This window comes from Coregonus lavaretus (assembly GCF_964263955.1).
Source record: "Coregonus lavaretus genome assembly, contig: HAP1_SCAFFOLD_4224, whole genome shotgun sequence".
Classification (NCBI taxonomy): domain Eukaryota; kingdom Metazoa; phylum Chordata; class Actinopteri; order Salmoniformes; family Salmonidae; genus Coregonus; species Coregonus lavaretus.
In genome coordinates this window covers 29,753-46,980 of record NW_028158591.1, presented here as the reverse complement: position 1 = coordinate 46,980, position 17,228 = coordinate 29,753, and the positions used below count along the sequence as shown (strand labels likewise).

At 44.7% G+C, this 17,228-nt stretch overlaps 1 protein-coding gene across 1 annotated transcript; it reads right to left on the bottom strand.

Moving 5' to 3' along the window:
• Positions 1 to 1,078: 1,078 nt before the first annotated feature.
• LOC311123794 (tripartite motif-containing protein 16-like) lies at positions 1,079 to 13,965 on the bottom strand. Its single transcript, XM_084198027.1, has 6 exons — positions 13,298 to 13,965; positions 12,777 to 12,872; positions 3,183 to 3,416; positions 2,891 to 3,050; positions 2,706 to 2,765; positions 1,079 to 2,470 (listed from the first exon to the last, which is right to left on the bottom strand). Exons 1-6 carry the CDS (start codon positions 13,892 to 13,894, stop codon positions 1,959 to 1,961), a joined length of 1,659 nt encoding a protein of 552 aa, XP_084054153.1. The 5' UTR covers positions 13,895 to 13,965; the 3' UTR covers positions 1,079 to 1,958.
• Positions 13,966 to 17,228: the final 3,263 nt, after the last annotated feature.

Sequence of the window (17,228 nt, the reverse complement as noted above, 5' to 3'; positions counted from 1 at the left end):
ATAATAGTTCCACACCCCATATGTCCTGATAACTACAGGAATGGAACCATATTGAGGTTGGCTGCTTTCTATACGGTTTGATGAGAGAGAGAGAGAGAGAGAGAGAGAGAGAGAGAGAGAGAGAGAGAGAGAGAGAGAGAGAGAGAGAGAGGACATCAGGTAAAGTTCTGGAGATGAGGGAATATGTGTGCAGAAAGAAACCCTCCAGTATGGTTAACCCCAGTTAGGCCCAGTATGGACTATCAATACAAGTGACCATTTAGAATGTGACCCAGTTCAATGGGCCTTAACAGAACTGGGGGATGTCAGCCATGAAGTTGTCTAAACACAACTGGAATATAATTTGTTTGTGATTCATTGTTAATGGATTTTCCATTAGGAACACAGGGGGAAAACCTAACACAACAACACACATAACACACAACCAATAAAAACAAAGGGGGAGGAAACCACTAAAGTCATTACCATATTGTCATTTTCTAACGACAGGGAGAAAACATGTAAAATCTAGAAGACTACTTTAGATCTGGTCAGAAGAAGCCTAGTGCACTACGTAGGGAACAGGGAGAGATTTGGGACAGAGACAGTAACTCCTGTATGGAAATCTTCATTCTAATGACAGTGAGCAAATCTCCACCCTATTCCCTATGTAGTGCACTACTTTTGATCTGGTCAGAAGTAGCCTAGTGCACTACGTAGGGAACAGGGAGTCATTTGGGCCAGAGACAGTAACTCCCCTGGGTATGAATTGTCTCTCTATCTTATCTGTCTTCTATATGATGTTCTCCTCTCCTCCTCTCTTCTCTCCTCTATTCACTCTATTCTATCATCCACACCACATGCCAGCTTCAACACAATCCATTTACAAGTTAAAGACACACCTTGGAATAAATAGCAAAGGAAAACTACTACTAGATGGATTTTTTATTTCCCATCACCATGAATCATATTTAATAACTGAACAGTAGCAGACCTAACTTCATCTGTTCCTGACTCTGGGTTGTGGATTAAAAAGACCATCAATCTCCAATGATATTAAAGTACAATTCTGAACATTACTGATATACTGAGTGGCAAGTCAAGATATCTGCTGGGTTTTTATTGTTTGGTTAATAGCACCACCTGCTGGACAGGTTTAATGTTGCTTGACTGAGCAGTACGGGAGAATAAAAGATGCCAAACTTAGGGTCGGTTTCCCGGACATCTCCATTGAACATGCTTTTTAGTCTAGGACTAGGCTTCATCTGTGTCCGGGAAACCGGCCCATATAGTTCAATTAGCAAGTAAGTAACACTACCTGTTCCATGATACTGAGGAAAATGACATTGAGACAGAGAACCAATTGAGAAAACATTTCAATGGTTCTGAATGACAACCAACATACATTAACAGCAAACATCATGATTAATGTGAATATATAAGATTAAAACATTGCACTTAGAAAAATATGAATGCATTGAATTGTAATTCATAACATCTTCTGAAGATCAAATCAATCAAATCATTGTACATAAAAACAGAGCAGAATGAATCATCACATCTGGGGACCATCACCACCAGCATGACTAGTATCTATGTGGACCCTACTACAGTTTAACCAGCTCAGCTATAGACTACACCAGCATGACTAGTATCTATGTGGACCCTACTACAGTTTAACCAGCTCAGCTATAGACTACACCAGCATGACTAGTATCTATGTGGACCCTACTACAGTTTAACCAGCTCAGCTATAGACTACACCAGCATGACTAGTATCTATGTGGACCCTACTACAGTTTAACCAGCTCAGCTATAGACTACACCAGCATGACTAGTATCTATGTGGACCCTACTACAGTTTAACCAGCTCAGCTATAGACTACACCAGCATGACTAGTATCTATGTGGACCCTACTACAGTTTAACCAGCTCAGCTATAGACTACACCAGCATGACTAGTATCTATGTGGACCCTACTACAGTTTAACCAGCTCAGCAGTACCATTATAGAGATAAAACCCAGGATAGAGGGGCTGAGTGAATGTGGTCTGGACTCTGTGGAGGAGGGTCATTGTATCAGAGACACTGTAGAAGGACAGAGTACCTGCCTTGTGATCCAGGTACACTCCTACTCTGGAGGACTGAGGGCCTGATACTTCAGTCCTAACATTATTGTGTCTGAACCAATAACCACCACTACACTGTAAACTCCAGGACTTGTTATTGTCTCCAAATCCACTACCTGTCCCTGTTCTGCTGATGTCTTTATATGAGACTGCTGTAACACCCCACTCCCCACTCCACTCCACCTCCCAGTAACAGCGTCCAGACAGACCCTCTCTACACAGAACCTGGTAGTGGTTGGTGAATCTGTCTGGATGAACAGGATATGGTTGGACTTGGCCTGTACGTGTCACCTTTCTTTTCCCTTCAGACAGAGAGAGGTGTGTGCCTGCTGTGTTTGGGTCCAGTGTGAGCTGACAGGAATCTGGGAGAGAGCAGAGCAGAGACCAATGAGGGGAGTTAGAACAATAAGTTAAGTCAGATACTGTATCTACCCTGTCTTTGATTAGAGCACAGCAGAGATCAAATCAGAGAAATATGAGGAGTCAGATAGATACCCAGTCTTTGATTAGATCTACTATTGCTATATATTTCTAGAGGGATTGTTAGGAGTGTCAGTAAAAAGAGACTGTTAGTTACTTCAGAATAAAGAGACTCACATTGTAAGAACTGTTCTCTGGTCTTGGGCTCTGGAGGCAGTACAACATCCACTATATTCACTACAGACACACAAACACATTCACAGAGAGAGGGAATGTTATCATCACACCATATTCCACATGTATATGACTAGTAGGGAACTTTCAATGGTCTAAAGTTGATGTTCTTATTATTTTCAACACACCTGTAGTGGAGATCTTGGTCCATTCTCCTTTAAGGACGTCTTCTAGTTTCTCTCTCAGTTCAGACACAGTCTTACTCACATCTCCAAAGTACTGAAGAGGACGGACAACGATGCTGGGTAAGTCTGAAGATACACTGGTACCGGAGAGAGACTGATAACTCTGGGGGGAGAGAGAGAGAGAGAGAGAGAGAGCGAGAGAGAGAGAGAGAGAGGGAGAGAACAGAACCAAATGATTGAGAGTTTCACATTGAGTTTTAATTTCATATCACATGTATCAAGGCAGTTGAGTTACCTGGAGGAAATGGATGTGATCCTCTGTGTGTGAGAGCTGCTCCAGCTCAGTGCTTCTCTTCCTCAGCTCAGCTATCTCCTGCTCCAGTTGCTCCAGGAGTCCTTCAGCTTGACTCACTTGAGCCTTTTCTTGGGCTCTGATCAGCTCCTTCACCTCAGAGCGCCTTCTCTCAATGGAGCGGATCAGCTCAGTAAAGATCTTATCACTGTCCTCCACTGCTGCCTGTGCAGAGCGCTGTTAAGAGAGAGAGAGAGAGAGAGAGAGAGAGAGAGAGAGACTGACTTGTCTTACTTTAATGAGCCATCCTCATTACACTAACACCCCCACCCCTAAAAGCACATTGCGTGCCACCACAACCTCCACACAATCACATTATCCAGCACCCAACACCACAGTACAATACACCATCCAGCACCACATTCCAACCGTCCATCCAACCCCTCCTCTCCAGCCGTACAGACAGCCCCCCTGAGCCCCCATACCTCCTGAAACATCTCCACACTGTTGATCATTTTGTACAACTCAAACTCAAGCCTGAGGCGTCAACAGTAATGGCATTACCCTGGCAACACAGAAAAAACATGATGAACAGTCTGTCATTGCAGAAAACGGACACCCCTCCCCAACTCCCAGGTCAACCCGAGCCAACCAGCTATTGGTGTCCAGGGCTCCATGTAATACCCTCCACTGGACGACCCCTGACCTTTCCAGCACTGGGAGCTTATAGAGCACCCTCCACCTATACCCTGCCATGCTCTCAGCCCCCACAACCCCCTGCCACTGATGCCCCTTCACTCCCACTAAGCTCAGAGTGTTAAAAGTCAGTAAGTCCTCCGGACTCTCCTGCCAGTCCCCAGTCTCTGCTGTCACTTGCAGTGGTGGAAACGGTGGTGGCCCCTCCTCAGGCTGCTCCAGCCCTCAGTACTGCAGCATAGAAATCAGAGACCCCTGCTGTATTGAGTCTCTCCGGCCGCATGATGAAGAGCTGCTGATCCAGCCCCAAACCACCAGCCCTCCTCAACAGAGCACATGCTGGTTCCCTCCAGCCCACCTCCGTACGGTACAGTAGCCTCTGTGCTGCTGAGTCAGAACGCTGCCACCCTGACCAGAAAAAATTCACTAACTTGCGCTGCAGGTCCACAAGCAGACCACCGGGGGCGTTGAGAATGGCCAATTTAAGCCATAGAGAGGATGCCACCAAGTTGTTGATGATCAGCACCGCCCCTCTGTATGCCACTTGGGAGATGAGCCACCTGCACTTCGTCAGCCTCGACACCACCGCTTGTGACACTCCTTCCCAGTTCTTCCTATCCCACCCCTCCGAGCCCAGATACACCCCAAGCATCTTGAGCCACTCACAGCCCCACTGCAACCCCCCTGGAAGCTGCGGAGGTGCCCTGTCCCTCCATGCCCCACATAACAGAGCCTCACTCTTGCCCCAGTTTCCCTAAGCAGAAGACGCCCCCTCGTACACCCTCAAACTATTCTCCAGGGCCTGTAGGTTCTGCTCATCCCTAACCAACACAGACGTCATCAGCGTATGCTGACACTGCTATGCCTGTCCCCAACCCTATGCCTGGCTCCCACACTCCCTGTAGCCTCCTGCGTAGCAGGCCCAGAAAGGGCTCAATAACAAGAGTGTATAGCTGCCCTGACAGAGGGCATCCCTGGTGAATGCCCCTCCCTACCCAGACTGGCCTACTGAGCCCTCCCCACACCTTGACCATACATGAAGCCCCAGCATTCGACCGCGACATTACGTGGTCCTCTGTAGCTCAGCTGGTAGAGCACGGCGCTTGTAACGCCTGGGTAGTGGGTTCAATCCCCGGGACCACCCATACACAAAAATATATGCACGCATGACTGTAAGTCGCTTTGGATAAAAGCGTCTGCTAAATGGCATATTATTATTATTATTATTATTATTATTATTATTATTATCATCCTGTTCTCAGGTTCTGCTCACAGACCATTTTTACATGTGGGTGGTCCCGGGGATCGAACCCACTACCCTGGCATTACAAGCGCCATGCTCTACCAATTGAGCTACAGAGGACCACAGAGTTCTGCCCTTTATAAATCAGAGTACAACTCCACAGCCTCATCTCCTCACAACAGAAGTTACCCACCCATCAGGCTCCCTCATCTCCCCCACAACAGAAGTTACCCACCCATCAGGCTCCCTCATCTCCCCACAACAGAAGTTACCCACCCATCAGGCTCCCTCCTCTCCCCACAACAGAAGTTACCCGCCCATCAGGCTCCCTCATCTCCCCCACAACAGAAGTTACCCACCCATCAGGCTCCCTCATCTCCCCCACAACAGAAGTTACCCACCCATCAGGCTCCCTCATCTCCCCACAACAGAAGTTACCCACCCATCAGGCTCCCTCACATCCCCCACAACAGAAGTTACCCACCCATCAGGCTCTCTCATCTCCCCACAACAGAAGTTACCCACCCATCAGGCTCCCTCATCTCCCCACAACAGAAGTTACCCACCCATCAGGCTCCCTCATCTCCCCCACAACAGAAGTTACCCACCCATCAGGCTCCCTCACATCCCCCACAACAGAAGTTACCCACCCATCAGGCTCCCTCATCTCCCCACAACAGAAGTTACTCCCCCATCAGGCTCCCTCCTCTCCCCCACAACAGAAGTTACTCCCCCTTCTGCTGTCCCCACCTCTCCCAAAAGCCTTGGAAGTTTGAGCAAAAAGAGACATCTTGGAAGAGCTTGACATGGAATTTCCAATAGGACACCTTTTTATTTTTTTATTTTTTTAGTCATTTAGCAGACGCTCTTATCCAGAGCGACTTACAGTTAGTGAATACATACATATATATATATATATATATATTTTTATACTGGCCCCCCGTGGGAAGCGAACCCACAACCCTGGCGTTGCAAACGCCATGCTCTATCAACTGAGCTACATCCCTGCCAGCCATTCCCTCCCCTACCCTGGGCGACGCTGGGCCAATTGTGCGCCGCCCATGAGTCTCCCGGTCACGGCCGGCTGCGACAGAGCCTGGATTCGAACCAGGATCTCTAGTGGCACAGTTAGAACTGTGATGCAGTGCCTTAGACCACTGCGCCACTCGGGAGACCCACCTGCCTGGGCCCTGGTGAAACAGAGAACTGAGCCCTGTACTAGGTGCAGACACATTTTGGAAAGCAAAGACAAGGTCATTGATTTTGGCTCTAACCACTAACAACCTACCCTTACACACCTCTTTTGCTACCCCTGCACTAAGATTTGTGCCATGGCTCAGCACCTGCGCCCCCTTTCCACCAGACCCCCAATACACTTAATTAATCACATCACTGTGTGTCTCTTGCAAAAAAATCACGTTTAAATGTTTTTGGCCGAAAATCACCACAATCAGAAACCAGTAGAGAAGCCCATAAAGCCGCCATGCCAGAAAAAACCATCCATTTAAGCAGATTCTGAAGACATGCCCTTAAGAACCCATGACCCATTTTCTCAGCCTATTCCGCTTCCTGGGTGAGAGGACACTAAAACCCTCATTATTCATCACGTGTTGTACTGACCTTACAAACCTTCCAGGATCAATAAAATAAGACTCCAGCAGAACCTTATTTTTCCCCTTTAGTCTCCATCAGGAACCTAGAAAGTTCTCTCACCGTATGTACTGGGCCCTCAGCCTGACTGTCTGTCAGCTCTGGATCCAATGAGCCGTCTGAAAACGAGACCGCCTTGTCCTCCGCTCCCGCAGACTCACCTTCCCCCTCTTCCTCCTCCTCCATTGGCACGGTACCGTCCTCCTCCTCCCCAGTCTCTGCCCCCCTGCACTTCCCCCCTGATCAGAGCCTCTTCCCCAATGACAGGCAATATTTCCTGGGATGAGCCCACCAAGCCTTTGCCCACCGGAGTCTCTGTTACTACAGAAACCTGCCTCAGCTCATGTAGCCCAGCTGCAACCCTCCCCACCACCGCTTTCTCCACGGCCTGCGCACCACCACTTGGCCATGCACTACTACCGTGTAGCTCAGTTGGTAGAGCATGGCGCTTGCAACGCCAGGGTTGTGGGTTCGTTTCCCATGGGGGGACAGTATGAAAATGTATGCACTCACTAACTGTAAGTCGCTCTGGATAAGAGCATCTGCTAAATGACTAAAATGTAAAAAATGTATTCTCCTCCCTCCTGGTACCCCTGCCATTTATTTTGCAATTCTGAGTAATCACTACTTTAGTAAGTATTAGTAAGGAAAAACACTTTATTCAGTACTACTGCAGTTGCTTAATAATTCCAATAGATGGCAGCATAAGACCATGAATGACATTTCAGAAGATTAGTTTAGTTCTCTCCCTGGATACACCACCACTCCCCCTCACAGGAAAACTCCTCCTGCCTGAGCTTTTTACTGTCCCTTTCCACACTGCTAACGCAAGAGGAAGGACTGAAAACACATTACTGTGAAGTAATATAATGATGAGTCATGTTTATTATTACCTGTTTTTATGGTCATGTTTTGAAATTATACTTCATTACTATAATGATTATCAATACGCCTGAACATTAATTCAGTCACCTCTGGTCGACAAAAACGTATTTTCCTAGTACATTAATTGTAAAATTCATCAACCAGCATCGAGCACTCTGCCTTCTCACGCAAGCGAGGGGCATGTTGAGGTAAATATGCTAACCGCGACGGTTGCATTATGTAATTTATTGGTGGGCTGGAAGATGCAGTGTTTTTTCTTTTCTATTCAGAGGCTATTTACTCCCAATATGAGATAATTTTATATAGAAGGTTTTTATAATGCATGTTTACTAGGGTTGAGGTTAGCGCATCTGAGTAGGGATTATTTGGGTTCAATACCTGTCCTACCTGTCAATCATATTGCTGCTTGTAGCCTATAACTGATGATCCCCACACTAGAAACACCCAAAACTATCTGTGCTAGCAAACCCTGTGTTCCACCCCTCCCCTGTGTAACCTTGAAGTTTGTTAAGAAACAAACACTTGTCTACGAAAAGAGACAACATGTTTAACGGATTCCGCTTGGCACCCAGCCGAGAGCACACGAAAACCACTTGCAAATTTACCAAAACTAACCAACTACTTGCGGTCTGTTCGTAAGCAATAAACGGAGGCAGATTAGCCACCACAACTCTTATCGAAAGAGGCGACATCTGCACCAACACACCCCTCACAAAAATCCCACTCACAACAAGACAAACCTTTTTCATTAACACGACCACCGCCTTGTTCATTCTGGATGCAGAGTCCAGATGTTCCGCTCCAACCTGTTCGCCGACCATGAGCAAAACTTCCTCCACACCTTTCTCCGGAACGCACCCGAAGCGACAGCGTTTCTTCTCCACTCGGTTGAGGCCATCACGCCGCCCTAACAAACTACCCCTACTCCCCCCTCAACTCTAAACGATAAACAGTGGAAACCAATAAACAAACCCTCCACCATCAGAAAATAAATTCATTAAATACGCAAGAACCAAAAGAAAAAAGAATAGTAGCCCTCCTCACGAACCACAAAACTCTCACACAACCAACTTCTTCTTCTATGATATAATGGCGGTCCACAAACCAACGTTAAAGGTGCATGCCGCCACCTACTGTGCTGGAGTGTGTGGTCAATCACGGTTTCCAACATTTCTAAATCCTCCTACCTAACTCAGTACTTCTGAGAAAATAAAGAAGAGCCCTACTAACTTCTAATAGACCCCCCCCCCATCCCCAAAATCCCTTCCAAACCCCCCCAACCCCGTCCAACCTCAATGCTACACTTCAATCTTTCCCTCTCTTCAACATACTTACAACAATATAACAACACATGCTCCACCGTTTCATCGACATACCCTCCAGACACAAACCATTCACATGCTTGCCAACCAGATGTAATGACGAGTTCAATGTACAATGTTCTAAGCACAATCGAGAAAACACCACCTCTTCCTTCCTAATCTGACCTTTGAATCTTGGTCCACCGACATTTCCCCCAACTGGACTATAATATAAATCCATTATACTTTGTGATACAAAATGGGAAAAGGGGAAATTATAATAATACAAAAAACACCCTTCCAACTAACCCTACACTCATTAAATACCCACTACCCCATTCCACTACTTTGACCCTATCTGCTCCTGCACCATGCCAACGGCCTGGGAGGACGGGACACCACCACTCAACACACCCTGTAACTCTTCTGAAGTCTAATCTTGTATGGCCAAATACTTCTCTGCAGCTGCCACCACAACATCTATTTTCTGGGATTTACATTCCATTACTGCGGTACAGTTGATAACCATTGCTATGAACTCTAAGAAGCTAACTTTACTGAAGCATAAACATATGTTTCCCATGCCAATAAAGCCCTTTGAATTGAATTGAATTGAGAAATAGAGCGAGAGAGTGCCTTGCAAAAGAATTCATCCCCCTTGGCGTTGTTCCTATTTTGTTGCATTACAACCTGTAACTTAAATTGATTTTTATTTGGATTTTATGAAATGGACATACACAAAATAGTCCAAATTGGTGAAGTGAAATGACAAAAATAACTTGTTTCAAAAAAAATCAAAAACATTAATAACGGAAAAGTGGTGTGTGCATATGTATTCACCCCCTTTGCTATGAAGCCCCTAAATAAGATCCGGTGCAACCAATTACCTTCAGAAGTCACATAATTAGTTAAATAAAGTCCACCTGTGTGCAATCTAAGTGTCACATGATCTGTCACATGATCTCAGTATATATACAGTGGGGGAAAAAAGTATTTAGTCAGCCACCAATTGTGCAAGTTCTCCCACTTAAAAAGATGAGAGAGGCCTGTAATTTTCATCATAGGTACACGTCAACTATGACAGACAAATTGAGAGAAAAAAATTCCAGAAAATCACATTGTAGGATTTTTAATGACTTTATTTGTAAATTATGGTGGAAAATAAGTATTTGGTCACCTACAAACAAGCAAGATTTCTGGCTCTAACAGACCTGTAACTTCTTCTTTAAGAGGCTCCTCTGTCCTCCACTCGTTACCTGTATTAATGGCACCTGTTTGAACTTGTTATCAGTATAAAAGACACCTGTCCACAACCTCAAACAGTCACACTCCAAACTCCACTATGGCCAAGACCAAAGAGCTGTCAAAGGACACCAGAAACAAAATTGTAGACCTGCACCAGGCTGGGAAGACTGAATCTGCAGCTTGGTTTGAAGAAATCAACTGTGGAAGCAATTATTAGGAAATGGAAGACATACAAGACCACTGATATTCTCCCTCGATCTGGGTCTCCACGCAAGATCTCACCCCGTGGGGTCAAAATGATCACAAGAACGGTGAGCAAAAATCCCAGAACCACACGGGGGGACCTAGTGAATGACCTGCAGAGAGCTGGGACCAAAGTAACAAAGCCTACCATCAGTAACACACTACGCCGCCAGGGACTCAAATCCTGCAGTGCAAGACGTGTCCCCCTGCTTAAGCCAGTACATGTCCAGGCCCGTCTGAAGTTTGCTAGAGTGCATTTGGATGATCCAGAAGAGGATTGGGAGAATGTCATATGGTCAGATGAAACCAAAATATAACTTTTTGGTAAAAACTCAACTCGCCGTGTTTGGAGGACAAAGAATGCTGAGTTGCATCCAAAGAACACCATACCTACTGTGAAGCATGGGGGTGGAAACATCATGCTTTGTGGCTGTTTTTCTGCAAAGGGACCAGGACGACTGATCCGTGTAAAGGAAAGAATGAATGGGGCCATGTATCGTGAGATTTTGAGTGAAAACCTCCTTCCATCAGCAAGGGCATTGAAGATGAAACGTGGCTGGGTCTTTCAGCATGACAATGATCCCAAACACACCGCCCGGGCAACGAAGGAGTGGCTTCATAAGAAGCATTTCAAGGTCCTGGAGTGTCCTAGCCAGTCTCCAGATCTCAACCCCATAGAAGATCTTTGGAGGGAGTTGAAAGTCCGTGTTGCCCAGCGACAGCCCCAAAACATCACTGCTCTAGAGGAGATCTGCATGGAGGAATGGGCCAAAATACCAGCAACAGTGTGTGAAAACCTTGTGAAGACTTACAGAAAACGTTTGACCTGTGTCATTGCCAACAAAGGGTATATAACAAAGTATTGAGAAACGTTTGTTATTGACCAAATACTTATTTTCCACCATAATTTGCAAATAAATTCATTAAAAATCCTACAATGTGATTTTCTGGATTTTTTTCTCTCATTTTGTCTGTCATAGTTGACGTGTACCTATGATGAAAATTACAGGCCTCTCTCATCTTTTTAAGTGGGAGAACTTGCACAATTGGTGGCTGACTAAATACTTTTTTCCCCCACTGTACACCTGTTCTGAAAGGCCCAAGAGTCTGCAACACCACTAAGCAAGGGGCACCATCAAGCAATCGGCACCATGAAGACCAAGGAGCTCTCCAAACAGGTCAGGGACAATGTTTTGGAGAAGTACAGATCAGGGTTGGGTTATAAAAAAAATATCAGAAACTTTCAACATCCCACGGAGCACCATTAAATCCATTATAAAATGTTTTAAAGAATATGGCACCACAACAAACCTGCCAAGAGAGGGCCGCCCACCAAAACTCACAGACCAGGCAAGGAGGGCATTAATCAGAGAGGCAACAAAGAGACCAAAGATAACCCTGAAGGAGCTGCAAAGCTCCACAGCGAAGATTGGAGTATCTGTCCATAGGACCACTTTAAGCCATACACTCCACAGAGCTGGGCTTCATGGAAGAGTGGCCAGAAAAAAAGCCTTTGCTTAAAGAAATATAAGCAAACACGTTTGGTGTTTGCCAAAAGGAATGTTGGAGACTCCCCAAACATTTTGAAGAAGGTACGCTGGTCAGATGAGACTAAAATTGAGCTTTTTGGCCATCAAGGAAAACGCTCTGTCTGGCGCAAACCAAACACCTCTCATCACCCCGAGAACACCATCCCCACAGTGAAGCATGGTGGTGGCAGCATCATGCTGTGGGGATGTTTTTCATCGGCAGGGACTGGGAAACTGGTCAGAATTGAAGGAATGATGGATGGCTCTAAATACAGGGACATTCCGGAGGGAAACCTGTAAGTATTGACTTTGGGGGGGGGGGTGAATAGTTATGCACGCTCAAGTGTTGTGTTTTTCTGTCTTATTTCTTGTTTGTTTCACAATAAAAAAAAAAGTGCATCTTCAAAGTGGTAGGCATGTTGTGTAAATCAAATGATACAAACCCCCCAAAAAATCCATTTTAATTCCAGGTTGTAAGGCAAGAAAATAGGAAAAATGCCAAGGGGGAGAATACTTTCGCAAGCCGCTGTATGTATAGGGGACATGAGTCAGTCATGGTTACTTAAAGTTATGTGATGAGGTAGCCCTGCCTGCAACTTCAAAATCAGTGTCGGCCCACGGCCCAATGGGGAATGTCCTCTTGGTGTAATGATCAAGACCCAGGTTCATATCCCATCAGTTACATTAAGCAGTCTATTCTCTGAAAGGGGTCCAGGCATAGTGGGGTCATTGGGATTGGAGAGGGGTCCTATCTCTCTCTCTGACTGGAGGAGACAGGTAAAATCCTCTGGTCAACAATACTCACCTTGAGAGACTTCACAGCTCTTTGGAGCTTCTTCAGCTTCTTCTCTCTCTCCTGGAATCTCTGCTGGACTTTCTGCTGACTCATCCCCAGCTGCCTCTGTGGAGAATCACTCTTCAATGAGCTACCAAGCTTTATTTGTCCATTATATCAATAGTATAGTAATGGGACATAGGGCCCATAGAGAGGAAGGTCTAAAATCTTGAGGAAGTCCCTTTACCATGTGATATTTTCTATGTTGCTATGTTAATGATTATAGTTTTTATGGTAGGCGTACATGTATCAAGGGGTTGAGACTGAACTTTGAACTCCTAAAAGGGCATTCGGAATGATAATAGTGTTTGACTTTAGAAAATGGTGATACATTTGGAGCAAACTCAATATACACCAAAGTTTGTGTTCATATTTATTCTGCCGTGGATATATTTCATTTGAATTCTCTCATATTCAAACAGCCTCAGATCCTACTGTATCTTTAATTATTTGTTTATCAGACAGTCACCAACAAGTAGTTCTGGTCTTACCTGTTTCTCAGTCCTCTCTGCTGCAGCTGACACTGTATCATGGCCTTTATGTTCATCCATTGTACACTGATAACAGATACACTGCTGATCGGTACGACAGAAAACCTCCAGCAGTTTGTCATGATGAGAGCAGATCTTCTCCTGTAGTTGTGCGGTGGCTTTAACCAGCTTGTGCTTCTTCAAAGCAGGAGATTCATAGTGAGATTGGTGGTGAGTCTCACAGTAAGAAGCCAAACACGTCAGACAGGACATGAGGGCTTTCCGCTTTCTGGTCCCAGTGCAGACATCACACGCCACATCTCTAGGTCCAGCATAGCACAGAGCAGGAGGGGGAGCAGCCTGGAGTCCTGTCTTCTTCAGTTTCTCCACCACCTCAGCCAACATGTTATTTTTCCTCAGATTAGGCCTTGGAGTGAAGGTCTGTCTGCACTGAGGACAGCTATAGACCCCTTTCAGAACATCCTGATCCCAGCAGCCCTCAATACAGCTCCTACAGTAACTGTGTCCACAGGCAGTAGTGACCGGCTCCTTCAGTAGATCCAGACAGACAGAACAACAGAACTGGTCCTGGTCCAGCAGAACTCCCTGCTGAGCCATTTGGACGGTTGTTCACTCTCACACAGACAGACGACACAGAGACTCAGATCAGTTTCGTTTCCTCAGAAGACAGTTTGTGGCAGGGGGATGGACTTCCTGGTTCTGCCAGAGGGGTGGGGTTAGAAGGAGGGAGGGAGGGAGGGGTTAGAAGAAGGGAGGAAGAGAGAGAGGAACTGCATGCAACAGGAAGAGGGAGACAAATAGTTTTGTTCCTAGGTTACAGTCCTTAACATGGAACAAATGAAATAATGAATCTTAAAATGTGAGTTGTTAGAATATGTAAAGGATAACAGTTTCTAAGAAGTACATATGTATAATTATTTTAATGACCTTTATAATGCCTTATAATACACTAATGTGTTATAATTAAGCAATAAGGCCTGAGGAGGTGTGGTATATGGCCAATATACACTACCACAGCTAAGGGCTGTTCTTAGCCACAACGCAACGTGGATTGAGAATGATGTAACACTTTCAAAAATCAAATCAAATTATTGGTTGCATACACATATTTAGCAGATGTTATTGCAGGTGTAGCGAAATGCTTGTGTTCCTGGCTCCAACAGTGCAGTAATAACTAACAATACACACATCTAAAAAGTAAAGGAATGGAATTAAGAAATATATAAATATTAGGACGAGCAATGTAGGAGTCTGGAGTGTAAATATATTTATAAACTGGGTAGTTCAAGCCCTGAATGCTGATTGGCCGACAGCCGTGGTATATCAGACCGTATAAAAAACATTTATTTTACTGCTCGAATTACGTTGGTACGTTAATAGCAATAAGGCAGTTTTAGAACACCTACTCATTCAAGGGTTTTTCTTTATTTGTACTATTTTCTACATTGTAGAATAACAGTGAAGACATCAAAACTATGAAATGACACATATGGAATCATGTAGTAACCAAATAAGTGTTAAACAAATCAAAATATATTTTATATTTGAGATTCTTCAAATAGCCACCCTTTGCCTTGATGATAGATTTGCACACTCTTGGCATTCTCTCAACCAGCTTCATGAGGTAGTCACCTGGAATGCATTTCAAATAACAGGTGTTCCTTCTTAAAAGTTAATTTGTGGAATTTCTTTCCTTCTTAATGCGTTTGAGCCAATCAGTTGTGTTGTGACAAGGGAGGGGTGGTATACAGAAGATAGCCCTATTTGGTAAAAGACCAAGTCCATATTATGGCAAGAAGAGCTCAAATAAGCAAAGAGCAACGACAGTCCGTCATTACTTTAAGACATGGTCAGTCAATACGGAACATTTCAAGAACTTTGAAAGTTTCTTCAAGTGCAGTCGCAAAAACCATCAAGCGCTATGATGAAACTGGCTCTCATGAGGACCGCCATAGGAAAGGAAGACCCAGAGTTACCTCTGCTGCAGAGGATAAGTTCATTAGAGTTAACTGCACCTCAGATTGCAGCCCAAATAAATGCTTTACAGAGTTCAAGTAACAGACACATCCCAACATCAACTGTTCAGAGGAGAATCAGGCCTTCATGGTCAAATTGCTGCAAAGAAACCACTACTAAAGGACACCAATAAGAAGAAGAGACTTGCTTGGGCCAAGAAACACAAGCAATGGACATTAGACCGGTGGAAATCTGTCCTTTGGTCTGATGAGTCCAAATTTGATATTTTGGGTTCCAACCGCAGTGTCTTTGTGAGACACAGAGTAGGTGAACGGATGATATCCACATGTATGGTTCCCACCGTGAAGCATGGAGTAGATGGTGTGATGGTGTGGGGGTACTTTACTTATGACACTGTCTGTGATTTCTTTAGAATTCAAGGCACACTTAACCAGCATGGCTACCACAGCATTCTGCAGCGATACACCATCCCATCTGGTTTGGTCTTAGTAGGACTATCATTTGTTTTTCAACAAGACAATGACCCAACACACCTCCAGGCTGTTTAAGGGCTATTTGACCAAAAAGGAGAGTGATGGAGTGCTGCATCAGATGACCTGGCCTCCACAATCACCCGACCTCAACCCAATTGAGATGGTTTGGGATGAGTTGGACCGCAGAGTGAAGGAAAAGCAGCCAACAAGTGCTCAGCATATGTGGGAACTCCTTCAAGACTGTTGGAAAAACATTCCTCATGAAGCGGTTTGAGAGAATGCCAAGAGTGTGCAAAGCTGTCAAGGCAAAGGGTGGCTACTTTGAAGAATCTTAAAATCTAAAATATATTTTGATTTGATTGAACACTTTTACTACATGATTCCATGTGTTATTTCATAGTTTAGATGTCTTCACTATTATTCTACAATGTAGAAAATAGTCAAATAAAGGAAAACCCTTGAATGAGTAGGTGTTCTAAAACTTTTGACCAGTAGTGAAGGTATCCAAACTTTTGACTGGTACTGTACACATGCTCTGACTGTCTGCTCTATATCAGCATTCATCTTGGGCCAGAATAACACTGCTTTAGCACCTCGTTTTGACTTTTCCTTCCCTAGATGGTCCTTGTGTATTTTGATCAGAATGTTTTTCTGTAACACACTTGGTATCACAATTCTTGAACCCTTAAACAGAATTCCATCAAGTCCAGATAGCTCATCCCTGTATTGACCATAAGGGTATGGTATAGCTTGTACAGACTACCTGCATGTTATGGCTTGAATCACCTTTTGCAAACACTCATCTTCTGCAGTGGCACGTGAAATAACTGTCCACATTTCATCTGAGACTGGGCAACTCTCTCTGATAAGGTTTACATGTATGGTCTCGTCCTGCTCATATATATCTGGTTTGGTTCTGAGCTGTCCAAAGCTCTGGACAATGTGTCTGCCACTAACAATTCTTTCCCTGGCCTGTACTCGAGTTGCAAGTCATATTTCTGAAGTTTTAGAAACAGTCCCTGTTCTCTTGGTGGTGTGTGTGTTAGACCCTTCCTTGCAATAGTAACTTAAGGTTGATGATCTGTTTCATCCCACACTGTTTTACCACAGATAAACACACTGCATTTCTCACATGCACATGACAGTGCCAATGCCTCTTTCTCAATCTGAGCATAGTTCCACTCAGAAGTTGTCAGAGCCCTGGAGGCATATGCAACTGGGCGCCATCTAGTGTCATACTGCTGTAACAACACTGCACCTTAACCTGCTTTAGAGGCATCTGCTGAGATTGAGGTTTTGAGCTTTTTATCATAGAACCTCAGTAGTGGAGCATGCATGATGTAGTGGACATTCTAATCAATAATGAGGAGAGACAGGGTCAATCACCAATCAGGATATTACTTTATTCAAAACTTATCAATAAGGTAATAAGTTGAGGCTGGTCGACCCAACAGTCTTGACACAAAGAATACTAAAGATCT